We start from the raw sequence: 16261 nt of genomic DNA on the forward strand, positions 1-16261 counted from the left end.
CAAGTTCGTAACAGCTTTTGCTCAGAACAAGCACCCTCATGAATCTATGAATCATTCCTTTACCAGTTTGGGTCTTTGAAGTGACCATGACTAGGTAATCAGTCCGACCAAAGGTCCCTTCCCCAAGGCAAAGCTTCAAAAGGCTGAGTTCTTGCATAACTGGAGTCATATTTGCATTTCTCTCCTTCTAGAGATTTCTCAGGAAACCCACTTAATTTTAAATGTTTTATTGTTTCAAATAGTCCTTTGAGACTCATAACATTTCCCAGTGTCTCTATTAGTCAGGTCTCCTCCCGAAAGATTTTACATACTATTCCACAATAATACATAAACATTTTCCATTTTAATACAATGAACTTCCAAAATACTTAAACTTTTGTCAGTAAGGTTTAACTTCATTCAATAAGATTTGTCCAGGATATTGAAGAAAAATTCTCATATATGTCACACCAACACCTTCACTCATGTCTGTGTGCTGCTCCTCATTACGTTGTATAACCTTTACACCTTTCATATTCCTGAGAAACTCTCCTGACAGACCTATTTTAATACACATCTTTGAAAAAGCTGTCTTCACTGATACATATGATAGGTTACTGTGCTGAAGAAACATGTCTCGCCTTTTAAATGTTTGGATTTAAATAGACCTGTGCCTGTCATGGCAGGGACTAGAAATGAGTGAATGATGTGCACCTAATAATTTATTAGAGGAAGTTTGCCCTCCTTTTCTCTTCACAGATTGTCTGAAAGCACATTGCACAGCTCTTTAAAGTATTAATTGTTCAGAATTATTTTAAAATGACTCCAGGAAATAATTCTAGGCCAGCGGAATGTTTGAACTGCAAATTGTGATTGTTATAATTACTGCAAATTGTGATTGTTATATACAACTAAGGCTGGTATTTATGTGAGTATGAAACTGACTCATATAAATATACACACAGTAAAGTTCAAATTCTATATTCAGTTTCAGTATTCTCAGTTTGTGCCATGTTTGGTAGTTCCATGAATCATCCAGTCAGGGAACAGAAATAATATCAAAAATCAAATCCTCACCACTCCCCATCACTCACTCTGGCCCCTTTGTACCATGGTAAAAAACCAATGTGGCATGTGTGGGCGGGATGTGTTGTGACAGGACTATAGCATGCTTCACTATGGAGATTCCAGGCATGTTGCAGCCTATAGGGCAGCCTGGGAAGGATGTCATAGTTTAGACTGTCCCCTATGACTGTCTAAGTAGTCCCTGGGGCCTATCCAACCCCTAGATCAACCCATAATCAAGAGGTGATTTAAAGCTGCCTTTGCCCCCGCATCACATGGGCTGTGAGTTCTGTGCTGTTCCTCTTGGAGTTTGTCTACATGATAAATTAATCCACAACTAGATGTAAATTCTAGTCCACACCAGTGTGTCATGTACTAACTGGCCTATGTGGACCCTGCAGACTAAAAGTCCATTAATGTGTGTTAATATAGTACTGTTGATATGGGACTACATTAACAAGCACTAGGTAACTTTTAGTGCACACCAGCATGGTTCATACTGGCCTCACGACACCTTGGTGAGGACTAGAATTTTACACATCACTGGTACAGACTAACGTACCATACAGATAAGCCCCTAGAGGGGCACAACACCGAATCTCACCCTCTCTGATTGATCAAATTAACCAACATTGGATGAATGACACATTTTATTATCAGATATACAATTTTAAATGTTCTTTCCGTGAATATTGAAGCAAATATTGTCCTTTCTGTGAGCATTGGCACTTCTGATCTCTCAATGTTCACAGAAATTGAATCCAAGAAGGGCCATACCGACTGCCAGTTTGTAACTCCCAGATCTAATTTGCATGCACAAGTATCACCATTTTATGTGAAATCTGGTAATTGTATGTGCAAATGCATCTAATTAGTGTCTTTTAAATGCAATTATTGTATTTGCATATAAAGTTCAGTAAGTGTACATGCATATTAGGCATACGATTGTGCCAGCATTTTTGACGATTAAAATTTTGAGCCTTTATGCCCTGTGTTCTTGAACTTTTATGCCCTGCAGTTCTCTTTTCAATGGACTACAGAGCTCTCAGTCCTTCAATCCAAGACGCAGTTTGTGTCAGGCATCTTGGAGACACGTATTTTTTCTCTTACATTGGCCTCAGAGGGGGAAATTTTAGTTTCACTATTACTCCCTCTTGTAGCTATGAACTATCTCTCTCCTGTGGGTAGTAAATAGATATTGATTTTCTTCATAACTGAAATACCTTATTACTTTGATTAAACTAGAACCTTCCTTTAAGACATAAGAATTGGAAATTGATGAGATCAAGGATCTATATTACTAAATTGTTTTGATTTTTGTTTTCGTGAATACAAACTGTAATTCAGGCTCTGAATATGAATCTTGCCTTTGTATCCTCTTCCCCACAGACATAATCGGCATTTAGAACTAATGAAAATATTGCTATTATAATTTTTTTAAAAGTTTTCTGTGTTAATAATCCTATTGCTTCAGTTTTTGTATTCCAACTTTGTCAAAATTCTGGCAGCATACCCTGGAACACTGATAGACTGAATGCTGATAGCATTAATCAACAAAAAGATTCAACAAGTTTTAATAGGACAAATTCAATACTTTGTGCAAGCAGTTTTCCTCAAAAATGAACATGAGCCTTTATTTAGTACTAACTGAAACTATTCACATCCTAAGAGATTTTCTTATTGTTGAGCCTTATGTTATAATTGTGTAAATAAAAAATGTGATATGGTAATACACTATGAATAGGACTATAAATATATAGCTCATAAACAGAAATTTAAATAAACTCACTGATGTTATCTTGTTTTTTAGAGAGAATACTGTTAAAAGTTCTACAAAATAATATTTTCTGTCTTCTGACATTAAGTGAAATGTTGGTGGATGAAGAATTAATAGGACCAGAGAGGATGCTTTTAAAAAAACACTTAAAAGTTTTGAGTAGCTGTTTGTCCTCATTTGAACTATCTATGGTATTTTTGTGTCCTCACCTTACCACGGCATCTGAACGTCTCACAATCTTTAATGTATTTATCCTCATAGCATCCATGATAAGCTGGGAAATGCTATTATCCCCATTTTACAGATGGGAAACTGAAGCATAGACAGACTAAGTGACTTGCCAAAGGACGCATAGGAAGTATGTTGTGGAGTAGGAATTGAACCCAGTCTCCTGAGTCCCAAGCTAGTACACTAACTACAGGACCAGTCTTCCTCTCACACGGTTGTAGTTCTCACTGTTGGATTGTAGTTCAACACTGAGAAGTGATGAAAGATGGGACTTTCTTACTCAGTAGTGGTGATTGTCTGTTTGCATCCCAAGTGATAGTTATTTATTTTAGAGCAGCCTAGTGGCTAGGGCACTAGCTTGGGACTCAAGTTCTAGCGGGACAGTAGCAAAACATACAGACATATTTTACTAGTAAACTGAGGAAATTGCTCCAGAAGTCAGTGACATGCTTTTAACAAGGAACCCCATAATGCCATTTTTAGAGTCACCTTTCAGACTGGAACTACATCTTAAGAATCCTTAGTTAGTTGATCAGAACCAAGATAGCACCATATTGGTGACACAACACATTAATTGAGGACAGGAGATTTGATCCAACACATGAAAGTGAGGGAGTAGAATAATAGAATCTTAGGGTTGGTAGAGACCTCAGGGGGTCATCTAGTCGAACCCCCTGCTCAAAGCAGGACCAACAGCAACGAAACTAGTGAAAATAGTGTTTCCCAATATCCAACCTAGACCTCCCCCACTGCAACTTGAGACCATTGCCCCTTGTTCTGTTATCTGCCACCAATGAAAACAGCTGAGCTCCATCCTCTTTGGAACCCCCCTTCAGGTAGTTGAAGGCTGCTATCATAGCAGCACAGAGGCCCCAAAATATGTCTCCTTCCCTGATGCATATATGCCAATGCACCTCCCCTCTTCTGATTTTGCTTTTCCATTTCTAGCGGGAGACTTTCAAAGGCATATTTGGGGGTCAGGTGTCTTTGAATGTCAGTGGGAGCTGGTGCCTGACTGCCCTTTGTGCCTTTGAAAATCTCCCTGCTCAAGGCTACTAGAGGAGAAACTGCCAAACAAGCTGGGTTGGGTGGCAGGTTGCTGATGTGGGCAAATATGCAAGGGCAATATGCATCTACATATGGTTATTTCCAGTGGATTAAAGCTGGTATTAGAAGTATCTACAAGAAAATGCTGTGAGCTCTTTTTAAGATATTTTGCATTAGAGAGCCCAAATTATAAATGAGCCCCAAGTCCTGGTTCCATCCACTCCTACACTTTGAAGAAGTTTGAATCGGAGTCCAAACTCTGTATAATCCAAACTCGGTTACATAACATTGTTAATACAGCCTAACCCCCCACCCCATTCAGTTTTGGCAAGGCCGCCTCTCACGACCTTATTAGGGCATAGTGCTTATCACAGGAAACTTATGAGGGATATATCCATAGTGTTTACCACAGAAAACCGTTTCTGCAGTTTCCACATTGTATTGTTCTTCCTAATAAAGGGAAAACAGGGCACTAAGAAGCCAATCAATGCGTGCCACACTTACCTTTTGAACTATATACTTAGTCGCCCCTGTATAGCTATCAGAGGTGTCCCAAAACGACTCAACGTCACTGCCAGTCCAGTTCTGATCAACCAGGACTTGACCCTCCCACTCCCGAATCCAGCCTGAGCACGTGTCGTGTTGCCGGCCTGAATTCACCATGTACATGCTCTCCCATCTGGCTGTCGTTTGCTTGGTCGTAAGTAACTAGCTAGACAAAAATTTTCTGTTTGCTTGTTCCTTTTTGTTGTTGTTGTTTTTGCTTATCTCTCCCCGTTGTATTCTCCCTTGCCTTACTTGTTTAAATTTAGTTATATAGCATTGTACTCGTTTGGTAAGGAGTCGTGGTATTAATAATTGTTATACTTACCAGTTATAATAAAATTGAGTTGTACTCAGTTCTCCTCATCCCGGGTCATTCATTTCAGTCCTTCACCGAGAATCTCAAAGAACCCCCAGCCCTAATTGGGCAGAACAAACATGTATTCACACTGACCGGTGTCTCTTTCCAGGAAATAATTTATCAACATTTTCTGGGGAAAAAAATCCCCAGAAAATAAGCAATTCAGAGTCAGTTGAATCTGAAAAACAAAACAGAAAGCATAATTCCAGGAAATAGACTTCCAATTGCATACTGTATCTGACTTACTGTAATAGCAAGTAGGATTCAGTGTTTAGTCAAGTGTGTGGGCACCTTGAATATGCCAGCAATCCATATGTCAACTTCATTGATTATCCCATTTTAGTCACAACCACAGTCTATTCAGGTGCCAATGACAAAAAGGGGACTTTGTTACAGCCTATTCATGAAGAGGTTTATTATTCACATCTTTCATGTGAATTCTTATTGCTTGCTCGGAATTAGTTTTATATTCAAATGATCTGTCTGGGCAAAATTTTCAGCCTCTAAAACTAGGAACCTCAATTCCTATTTACGCGCCTAAATGGGTGCCCCCTCCCCCCCATTTTTATGGGTACTGAGCACTCACAATTTCATTCAAAGTCAGTGGGAGCCACAAATGCTCTAAACCTTTTTATTTACGTGCCTACATATGGATTTAGGTGCCTCGCTTCAGGTGATTGAGTGTGGCAGATTTGGACTCTGTGTTCTCAGTGACATACAGCATGAATTTCACACTCTAGGAATGGGCAACACCATGAAATAATTTAGCATTTAGCACAGTCCCTCCCACACCCAAATAATAAAATAAAATTACCCAGTCTATCCATTCTAGATCTATTAATCATTCAGTCATAGGATAATTTTGTAAAACAAGGAGTCAGGACTCTTGGGGTATGTCTACACCTCAATGTGAGAACAGGATTAGTAGAACTCAAATTAGCAGACTCTGGTTTTGTTAACCTAGGGCTTGAGGGTATACACTCATTTGTAACCTCAGGTTAGGAATTGTTGAACCCTGAATCCCACCCTGGGGTTCCAGCATGTATACTGCATTTTGTGGGCCTGAGTCCAACCACCCATATCCCAGTCTTCCTAGCACCCTTCCAAAATGTGGCCACTCTAGCCCTTTGTTCTTGGGGCAGTGTGGGAAAACTTGACTGTCCACCAAATGTGACTGTCCAGAGGACAAAAAGTTGGCCTATGGGATTGTGGCATGCTTTTGGTTTGAAATATTAAATATGTGTACACACACACATTTATGAGATTTCACCCTTACACAGTGGACACTGTTAAAATGTTCAACCTAATTCTAGTGATTCCAAATTTTTATTTGTTTGTTTGGAAAAAATAATCAAAAATATACCAGATTCATCATAATACACAAAGTAAATAAAGAGGTTTTAGGATAAAGGGTTGGAGGGAAGGGGAAGAGACACATCTATCTTCAGGATCTGCAGTAATCATAGAGCTCTAAAACGTAGCCCAAGTTGCTTTGAATTTTTCAGGCATTTCCCTTCTGCAGAATGCCAATCATTAGTTAGCTCTGAGGTCAGCCATGTCACTGAGCCAGGCTGGATTCCAAATGTTAAGTTCTAGGCAATATCTCCAGAACTGGGAATATCTCTAATAGAATGACCTCTAACTATAGCCTCTAGATAGCTACTGCTTATTCAGTCTTATCTAGTTTAGTAACGTTCTAGAAAGATTGCAACACCAACCTAACATTGTACATTTACTAATTAGCTTGGGAGTCCAGAGAATGAACTTTTCCTGGAAAGTTTGGTTTCCTCTGACAATTTTTGCCTGTCCCAAAAATATTAAACACTGAATAAAAGTGGAGTTTAAACCCAGTGGTAGAAAAAACTGGTTGTTCCCTATATTTACTGTTCATGAATCTTTGATGAAGCATGTCTTGCTACTTGTAATTATTGGGGAATAAAAATCATTTATGGTTCCATCAAAAGCCACTGAAGTCTTCCTGTTAGCTTTGTTCTGCTTTGGATCAGTCCCTTAGGCCTTGATTTTTCAAGATATTTAAAAGTGTGCCTAGATTTAAACATGCGAGTAGTCCCATTGACTTCATGCTTGCTGAATTTGGGGTCTTAGGTGCTGAGAATCCTCATCTCCTGGATTTCACTGGATATTATGGGAGCTTTACTCTCTGCATCTAGCAAAATGGAGGCCTCTGTTAGTGATTGTGATGTGAAGTGTAAATCGTGGGGATCACTTTTCTTGTGGCTTCTATACCCCTGACAATTTTCTTACTGTAGCTATAAAGAAAACATTAAAAGAATTAACCTCAGAACAGGACTGTCATATCTGTCCCCTACCTAGACGTTATCACTGGGTTTATTCTAACCATATGTAACTGCACTGAGCTACTTGTCTCCCTCTACTGCTATTATATCCTGCTGGCTTTGTCAGCAAGCCAATGATCTCAAAAAGTGAGCTCTCTTACCTCCCATTGCCTACCAGTGATGAAACAGTGATGCTGAGAGAGCAGGGGATGGAAATCTGACACTAATGTCACATGTTGGAGAGAGTGGCATTGAGTGGACTGTAGAATGCAAACTTGTCAGCCTGACTGCAGACCAAACCATTCGCCAGTGTCACCCCCACAGTGGGCTAAATGACTAAAGTGCAAATTTATGGGGAAATAAATGGGTTTCCTGCTGTAATGGTACAAAGTCTCTCAACAGTGCTAAGGTGCACATAGCCAGGACTGATAAATGAAACACCAGACAAACAGCGACTATATGTTCATCAATTAAAATCATTACCCCTTTTGGCTATGGATAAATGTTGTTTGAAACCATTGCATGTTTACATTACCAGCTTATCCCTCTGCATAGTGATTGGATTTTGGAGAGGCAGAGTGGTCCAGTGGCTAAGTCACTAAATAGAAATTCTGGAGACCTGGATTCTATTCCTGGTTCTGCCAGTGACCTTGGGCTCTGTGCGTCAGTGTCCCCCTACTACTCTTTGTCTGTCTTGATTATTTTGATTTATACTTTCAGTGTGGGGACTGTGTCTTACTATGTTTTTTGTACAGTACCTAACATAATGGGGTTCTGATCTCAGTTGGAGTTTCCAGGCACTACAGTAATATAAATAATTAATAACAACAATTATTTCTCTTTTGGGGGGTGGGAGGTTCTGAGGGAGATGCACAGATAGGCATGTTTCCTTTTTGCATCCTATATAAGTAAAATTTAAGGGCCACTTCAGATATTTGATCCCCAGGATTGAACTTCCTAAGAATCATTCATAGCAGTGGTTCTCAACCAGGGGTCCACATATTCCTGGGGGTCCACAGGAGATGCATCAACTCATGTAGATATTTGTCTACTTTTACAACAGGCTACATACAAAACACTAGCACAGTCAGTATAAACTAAAATTTCATACTGACAAAATGAGAAAGTCAGCAATTTTTCAGTAAGTGTTCTGTGACACTTTTGTATTTTATCATAGAATCATTGGACTGAAAGGGACCTTGAGAGGTCATCTAGTCCAGTCCCCTGCACTCTTGGCAGGAATAAGTATTATCTAAACCATCCCTGGCAGATGCTTTTTCTAACCTGCTCTTAAAAATCTCCATTGATGTAGATTCCAGAGCCTCCCTAGACAATTTATTCCGGTGCTTAACAACCCTGACAGGTAGGAAGTTTTTCCTGATGCCAACCTAAACCACCCTTACTGCAATTTAAGCCCATTGCTTCTTGTCCTATCCTCAGAGGTTAATAAGAACAATTTTTATCCCTCCAAGTCCTCCTTGTAACAATCTTTTATGTACTTGAAAACTGTTATCATGTCTCCCCTCAGTCTTCTCTTCTCCAGACTAAACAAACCCAATTTTTAAAATCTTTCATTATAGGTCATGTTTTCTAGACCTTTAATCATATTTGTTGCTCTTCTCTGTATTTCTCCAATTGTCCACATCTTTCCTGAAATATGGTGCCCAAAACTGGACACAATACTCCAATTGAGGCCAAATCAGCGCAGAGCAAAAGTATTACTTCACGTGTCTTGCTTACAACACTCCTGCTTATTCATCCCAGAATGATGTTTGCTTTTTTTGCATCCATGTTACACTGTTGACTCATATTTAGCTTTTGATCCACTATGATCCCCAGATCCCTTTTTGCAGTACTCCTTCCTAGGCAGTCATTTCCTATTTTGTATGTGTGCAACTGATTGTTCCTTCCTAAATGGAGTACTTTGCATTTTTCTTTATTGAATTTCATCCTATTTACAGTTTTGTCCTGATCATTTTGAATTTTAATCCTATCTAGGGTGACCAGACATCCCAATTTTATAGGGACAGTCCCAATTTGGGGGGCTTTTTCTTATATAGGCACCTATTACCCCCCCATGCCCATCCTGATTTTTTACACTTGCTATCTGGTCACCCTAATCCTATCCTCCAAAGCACTTGAAACCCCTCCCAGCTTGGTATCATCCACAAGTGTACTCTCTATGCCACTATCCAAATCACTGATGAAGATATTGAATAGAACCGGATCCAAAACTGATATGCCCTTCGAGTGATCCACTGATAACTACTCTCTGGGAACAGTTTTCCAACCAGTTATGTACCCACCTCATCTAGGTTGTATTTCCCTAGTTTGTTTATGAGAAGGTCATGCAAGACAGTATCAAAGCCTAACTAAAGTCAAGATATACCACATCTACAGCTTCCCGTTGATCCAGAAGGCTTGTTACCCTGTCAAAGAAAGCTACTAGGTTGGTTTGACATGATTTGTTCTTGACAAATAAATACATGCTGACTGTTACTTATCACCTTATTATCTTCTAGGTGTTTGCAAATTGAACGCTTAATTATTTGTTCCATTATGTTTCTGGGTACTGAAATTAAGCTAGCTGGTCTGATTTTGTAAGCAACTAGTTTTTAAGTGAGGTGAAATTTGGAGTACCCAAGACAAATCAGACACCTGAAAGAAGTACAGTAGTCTGGAAAGGTTGAGAACCATTGATTCATAGTATTCTAGGAATTTTTAAAATATATTTTTGCATACTGTGTATGGACAAAAGATGATCTCTAAATGTCCCATTTCTCCTACCTTGTGACTTTAAGTAAGCCACTTAACACTCTTTTGAGGAAGGTTTGGATCTGGGTCCAAATTTTCAGCTGGTCCATATCTTTCTATGTGTAGTCAAGAAGTTTCATTCTAGCTTGAAAATTACAGTGCCAGCAATTTTATTATTTTATTTTATTAATAATAATAACCAAATCTTCTCAGATTCAAAAAAGGGTGTCAAAAATATTATTCATTGCAATGTCTCCTAACATACAGGTTCTAAAAAAGACCCAACTGCATAAGTACTGGAATATTTAAAATGTCATGGTGTTTACTGGTCTCAGTGCAGAAATTTTACAAGAGAACCTTTTCTCTTTAGATTACAAGGCCCATTTTGGCAGACTCCAAGGTTCAGATAAATATCTGAATGTAAACTGAATGTAATGTAAACTTTTCCTAGCTCATCAAAATAGAACCTGCTGCGGTGCAGCATTTGAAGCTGTTAAAAGTCAACCTTCGCTTCACAAATCATTAAAACAAAATGACCTATTTCAATAGGTTAAGATGTTTCCAGTTGATACATATCTTGGAATTATCCGGTGTATTGAATTTCTTCTTCCTCTATTACTCTTATTGAAATTCAGTTATCATCAGTGCAACCTGCCTTTCACATATATGCACTTATAAGCCCAAACTTTGTAGAAGGTTGGATCCAGTGGGACCTCTACATTTCCTTTGTTTGAAAGTATTTAATACAACATTTAAGCTCAAATCTTTAACCTTCAGTATCACTTTGCTAATTACATGTACCTGATATGGATGAGATATTTTCCAATAAATGCCATTGCTATCCAATTATTTTATTCTGAATGAGGCAACATACATGTGGTGAATGTTTTTTTCTAACAAATATTTGATGTAATACATTTTCATATCTAATCATTATGGGATGCTCAGCTTTTAAACATTGTGCTGAGCAAAACTTGATCTGTCCAAAACAAATATCTCTGGAATTCCTGATCTTGATACCTTCCTGCAAATGTATACTAGGTACTAATTTTTTTGTAAATATTTGTTCAGAGTGATGTACCTCAACTATTGTTCAGTTCATACGGGGAGAGAATGGCAAAATGATGACATTCTTAGGGTTTACTAAGTGTACTGAGCGGCTTGTCTTTCTCAAGTGGTCTTTGGGCTCTTAATGAAGCCTACAATACTTAGTTGCAGTTTACAAATTGTAATTTTCAATCATAAGTGCATTGTTTTGCCAGAACAATAGTATTCGATTAATTAGCTCCTGTTATTAGCTGATGAGGACTAACATAGGGAACAGAGACAGAGTTCAATACCCACAGCCAAATGAAGCCATTCAATACAGGGAGTGAAGGTATAACTGGTGCTTATAAAAAGCAAAAGGAAATACGAATAAACATTCTAGGATAAAGGCTGGAAAAGGGTTAGAAAATTAATTTTTCCCCGTTAAAGCAGCCATCAGGAGCGTCATATCTTTTAAACCATATAATCACACACAAATGGATAATAATCCCATCCACCCCCACAAATCTGCATTATTGTCCTTGCTGATATTCATAAATGTTTTACCTAGACCATCTTTGAATATCTTCAGCAACAGAGTTTCACAGATGAAAAGATTGTTCCAGAGTCAAACAGGTCGTACTGCAAAATGTGTTTTGGGTTTGGTTTTTTGTTTGTTTCCCTCCCCCGCTCCCCCCATCTGAGGCTGAATTACTCCTTGTACAACTTCATATAACTGCTCCTAGTTTGTCCTCTCTGTAGCACCTGGAACAATTCTTCCTCCTCAATTATGCAGATGTCCTATAAATCACCATTGACAGTTTCAGAAACCAGGAGAGTAATGCTCTGGAAATTACTGGCTCGCAAGGCCTCCCCTTACTTGTCTTGCCAGAGCCCACACAGAGTTAATTTCTGTTGCTTATATTCATATTATTTAACAGCATAAAATATAGGTCCTGATTCAGAGCTATGCTGTGGCTTACTCCCATAGGGTAAAAGGTCTTACATCAACCGGATTTCCCAGCCGAGGATCCTCCTATGCTAGTGGGCTGTTTATAATTAGATAATGTTTGCAAGGCACTTATCAAATGAAAGCTATTAGAGAGAAGCTAAGTATTACTATTTGTTTGTATGTCCTTAACAACTTCAAAGGGACTTTTTACTGGAGAGAGAAAAAAAAAGATGTCTCTTAAATATACTTTACAATCACATAGGCACAGTTAGCTGCTAATAAGTACGAACTAGTAAGTTGAGCTATTAAATTCTAGAAATATGAGAAATGCTGAAAAGAACCTCAAAAGCAATATTTTAGTGTAAAGGGAATCTAATTGGATCACACTTCTTCTCTCAGTTAGGATATGCCAGGAGTTGGTTTTTTTCTAACACCGTACATATTTGGGTGACAGGACTAGATGTATAAACTGCTGCACTGCAAAGAAGTGTGAAGTATTCATAATAATATGAAATGAGACTCAAAGCTCAATGTTTTACACATTTCAGTGTGAGCTTGAAAACTGGACTCTTGTCGTGGAAATTTCTGCTGAGACATGCACAATTTCCTACCACTAATGGACTCCTTTTCAATGGAAAATGGGCCAGCTTTCAAACAAAAAAGATGACCCATTTTGAGCATAAATAGACCTGTTTTTTCCAGCTAAGTCAGCTTATAAAACATGCAATAAGACACGATTTTGCAAGTTTTCTACGCAATAATAGCCATTTTTTTTTAAATAATGAAGAAAGCTGAATTTGAGGGGAAGGTTCCAATACAACTTGAAAAGAAACAGAGAACATTTTAAAATGAAATTCTGTGAATTTTGCCCAGCCTTATACGTTCAAGCTCATTCACTGAGTCATCACCACTGAAGTGAGATTGCTATATGTACAATTATATACCATCCTGGAGCCTTAAAATCCCAGTAGGGGGTTTTCTGCCATCCAGCATAACATTTAGTTTCTATCTGAAAGGGCACACACCTCTTGCAGGATAGGTGGGATTTTAAGGCTCAATAGCTGAAGGTTTTCTACAAAACTATGTTTTCAGTGTTTAGCATCTCTTCTAGTTTGGGCTGCCTGAACGGCAAGTTTCTTACTAAGCCATGGTATTGATACGTTGCCTTTGGAACCTTTGCTGGTGGCCTGCAGATGTTTTGAGAGCCACAACATGGGGGCTTGGGGTTTGGCAAGGGAAAATCCCCATGAAAGGCTATCTTGTATTAAATGGGCTGCACAATGTATAATTTGGAGGACCCCTGCAGTGAGCTCTTAGCTGCAAAGTGGCTGCCCTGGGAGTTTGGCTTGCTAAACAATAGTCAAAAAGAGGCTTTTTAAATTCTAAATGGCAAGGGGCTAATTGATGGGGGGCAAGTCTCCTCCCTGCCTCTATATTTCTGCTGCACAAGGCAGTGATGGTATTTGGAGGAGATGGGGGAGGCATTTGTTTTCTCTGCAGCATGGAACTCAGAACCAATTGGCTCCCTTTATGACAGCACTCCAGATACATGTTTGAACAACAGCTATTGAGCATGCAAGATATTCCTACTACATAACATTAAAGATGACTACAGCACCTCTCCATCTTTGTTCTCCATGGACAATGCAACACATATGGTTGATAGACAGATGGTCCCACACGAGACCATCATACAAGTGGGGAAAATACTCATTTTAAGAAGGGCCCATTCCTGCCTCCATTGAAGTCAGTGACCCCCCGCTTGGTTAGGCAACTCCCATGTTTTCATGTGCTGTTTATTTATACCTGCCTACTGTATTTTTCACTCCATGTGTCTGATGAAGTGGGTTATAGCCCATGAAAGCTTATGCCCAAATAAATTTGTTAGTCTCTAAGGTGCCACAAGGACTCCTCATTGTTTTTTGCTGATACAGACTAACACCGCTACCCCTCTGAAACTTGTCAAAATGGTTTATGAGTTCAATGGGAGCAGGTTCGGGCACCGAATAGTAATTCCATTTGATAATATATAATATTACCCTATTGTCTGGCAGGCCACCATCTATGCTTCCTGCCCAGCACAAAAGGTGAATTGAGAACCCCATGGCTGCCCCCAATGCAGAATTCACTCTGGGCCCAATTTTGGCTTTTAAGTTACGGCTAGCATTGGAAAGATGGGGTGGGGTGGGAATTGAGAATGGGTTGTGCTGCAGCACCAGCATGGAGACCTGGTGCTCTCTAGTTCTTTGATGGGTAGGTACTCAGATGATGAGCATGGCATAAAAACTGAATGCACGGATGGTTAGATAGATCTAATGTGCTAATGTCACCATATCTAATTCTTTTGTGCCAGCCATAACATATTTTAGATATTGCTTTCCTACTTCTGTTACTTCTGAATATTTGGATTACCATTTAAAATAGCATGTGCAGAGTACATAAGGCTTAATACAAGAAAGTGTGAGTTTATATTCAGTATGTGACTTTAGGATTTAATTATGTAACTATCATAACATTAACGAATCATGTGACCAAATACTGGTGCATTGAAATGCATAAAACCTGGGAATATTTTAATTTCTGTCCCATTTCACCATACAGTTGAATAATTGTGTAGCCTATACACTGTTCACAAACATAAACCCATTATACCTTGCTTCATATTGTATTTCAGATAAAATTTGCCCTCCCGGTCCCTGGAGCCCAGGGGAGAGCCACACTCTCTCAGTAAACCAGTAGCGCAAATAAATTTTTGTCCTATATTGTATCAGACCAAATTGTGTTGTGGCGTTGTTGCTCTTGATGTCTGAAGGAGAGGAAACTGAATTTTTGATCTCTCGATTTTTTTTTCAGACGATGGAAAACCCTAAGTATGAGCTTATTATAGAAGCGAAGGACATGGCTGGTCTTGATGTGGGATTAACTGGCACAGCGACAGCTACCATTGTTATAGATGACAAAAATGATCACCCACCAGAATTCACCAAGAAAGAGGTAAGAATTTGCCAGTTTTCTTCTATTAATCTTTGCATCCAATTGTACTTAGTTCTCTTTCTGAATATAAAATAGCATTATTTTATGAGGGAGGGGAACACCTATAGTTAGCTTTATTTCAGCTACTTTGACCCACCTTTTCTAGGGCCACCCTCACATGCCGCATGCAGGCCGTTCCTATACAGGGCTGCTTGGAAATCTTGGTAGTTGCCCCATGCACCTCTCTCAGATCCCTACGACCGTCTTGCCAAGACTTTTGGCGCATATGCCTAGGCAAAGTTATGGAGGAGCGAAGGCTACCATAGACCTGTTGTCCACTCTTTAGACTACTGATCCAGAATCCAAAGGTCAGAGCGAGTTTGGACGCTCAGTGACATAGAGGTTGTAGTTTCTGCCACAGAACAACCTAGATAGAGCTGCTAACTGCCTATCACTTCAGTATGACCACCTTTTCTGTCTGGGTGAGATCCCTTAGCCTTTCTTCAACCAAGAAGTATCCCAAGGCAGTGGAGGATGGAGTTTAACATCATGCCCAGGACAAACTTTTATTTGGAAAGTGGTGATTAAAAGCATTTTTTTTCTCACCTTGTATATCTTCTTAAGCAAAACCTGACCTGAAGAAGAGCTCTGTGTAAGCTTGAAAGTTTGTCTCTTTCACAAGCAGAAGTTGGTCCAGTAAAAGATATTAACTAACCCACCTTGCTTATGCAAAACCAGTCACTTCTGGCTTACATGGATTTCAGGAAACTGATACACAGGAAACAAAACTCAGAGCACTGGAGGATCCTTGGACAGTGTTCAGGGTCTTTGGACAGAGTCCTTGGTCTCTGAATCCTTCAGCATTTTCTCCCTTTTTAAATTTTGCTCATTGTACCCTACTGCTTTTGGGCTCAGGTTGACATAATTTCCCTGGGGATATATCTAATGAATTCTCCCTCCCTTACATCAGTACACTTACATACACCATTTAATATAATTTCCAAAAGCAGAACACAACCAAACCCCAAACATTATAACATAAAGTACTGTAGAGAAATGGGCTGCGGGTTATGAGATAATATCTAAATTAGGCCTACAGAGCTATTTACCTCCTTTCTCCCATAGTGGGGAGTCCCATCACTGTAAACCTAGCTCTGGGTCATATGATAATCCGACACACAGCTGAAATCAACATGTTTTGTCAGGAAGGCAATGAATTTCAGCACTTTCCCTTTGAGACCTGCCAGCTTTCAGAGTTT

General features: G+C 39.2%; 1 protein-coding gene across 1 annotated transcript in view; it reads left to right on the top strand.

Moving 5' to 3' along the window:
• CDH13 (cadherin 13) overlaps positions 1-16261 on the top strand; it is a 752462-nt gene that overhangs the window by 612840 nt on the left and 123361 nt on the right. Inside the window, exon 8 of the mRNA XM_005292303.5 lies at positions 14883-15023. Coding sequence (XP_005292360.1) covers positions 14883-15023 — 141 coding nt within the window. The remainder of the gene's footprint in view (positions 1-14882; positions 15024-16261) is intronic.

This window comes from Chrysemys picta, chromosome 14 (genome assembly GCF_011386835.1).
Source record: "Chrysemys picta bellii isolate R12L10 chromosome 14, ASM1138683v2, whole genome shotgun sequence".
Lineage (NCBI taxonomy): Eukaryota > Metazoa > Chordata > Testudines > Emydidae > Chrysemys > Chrysemys picta.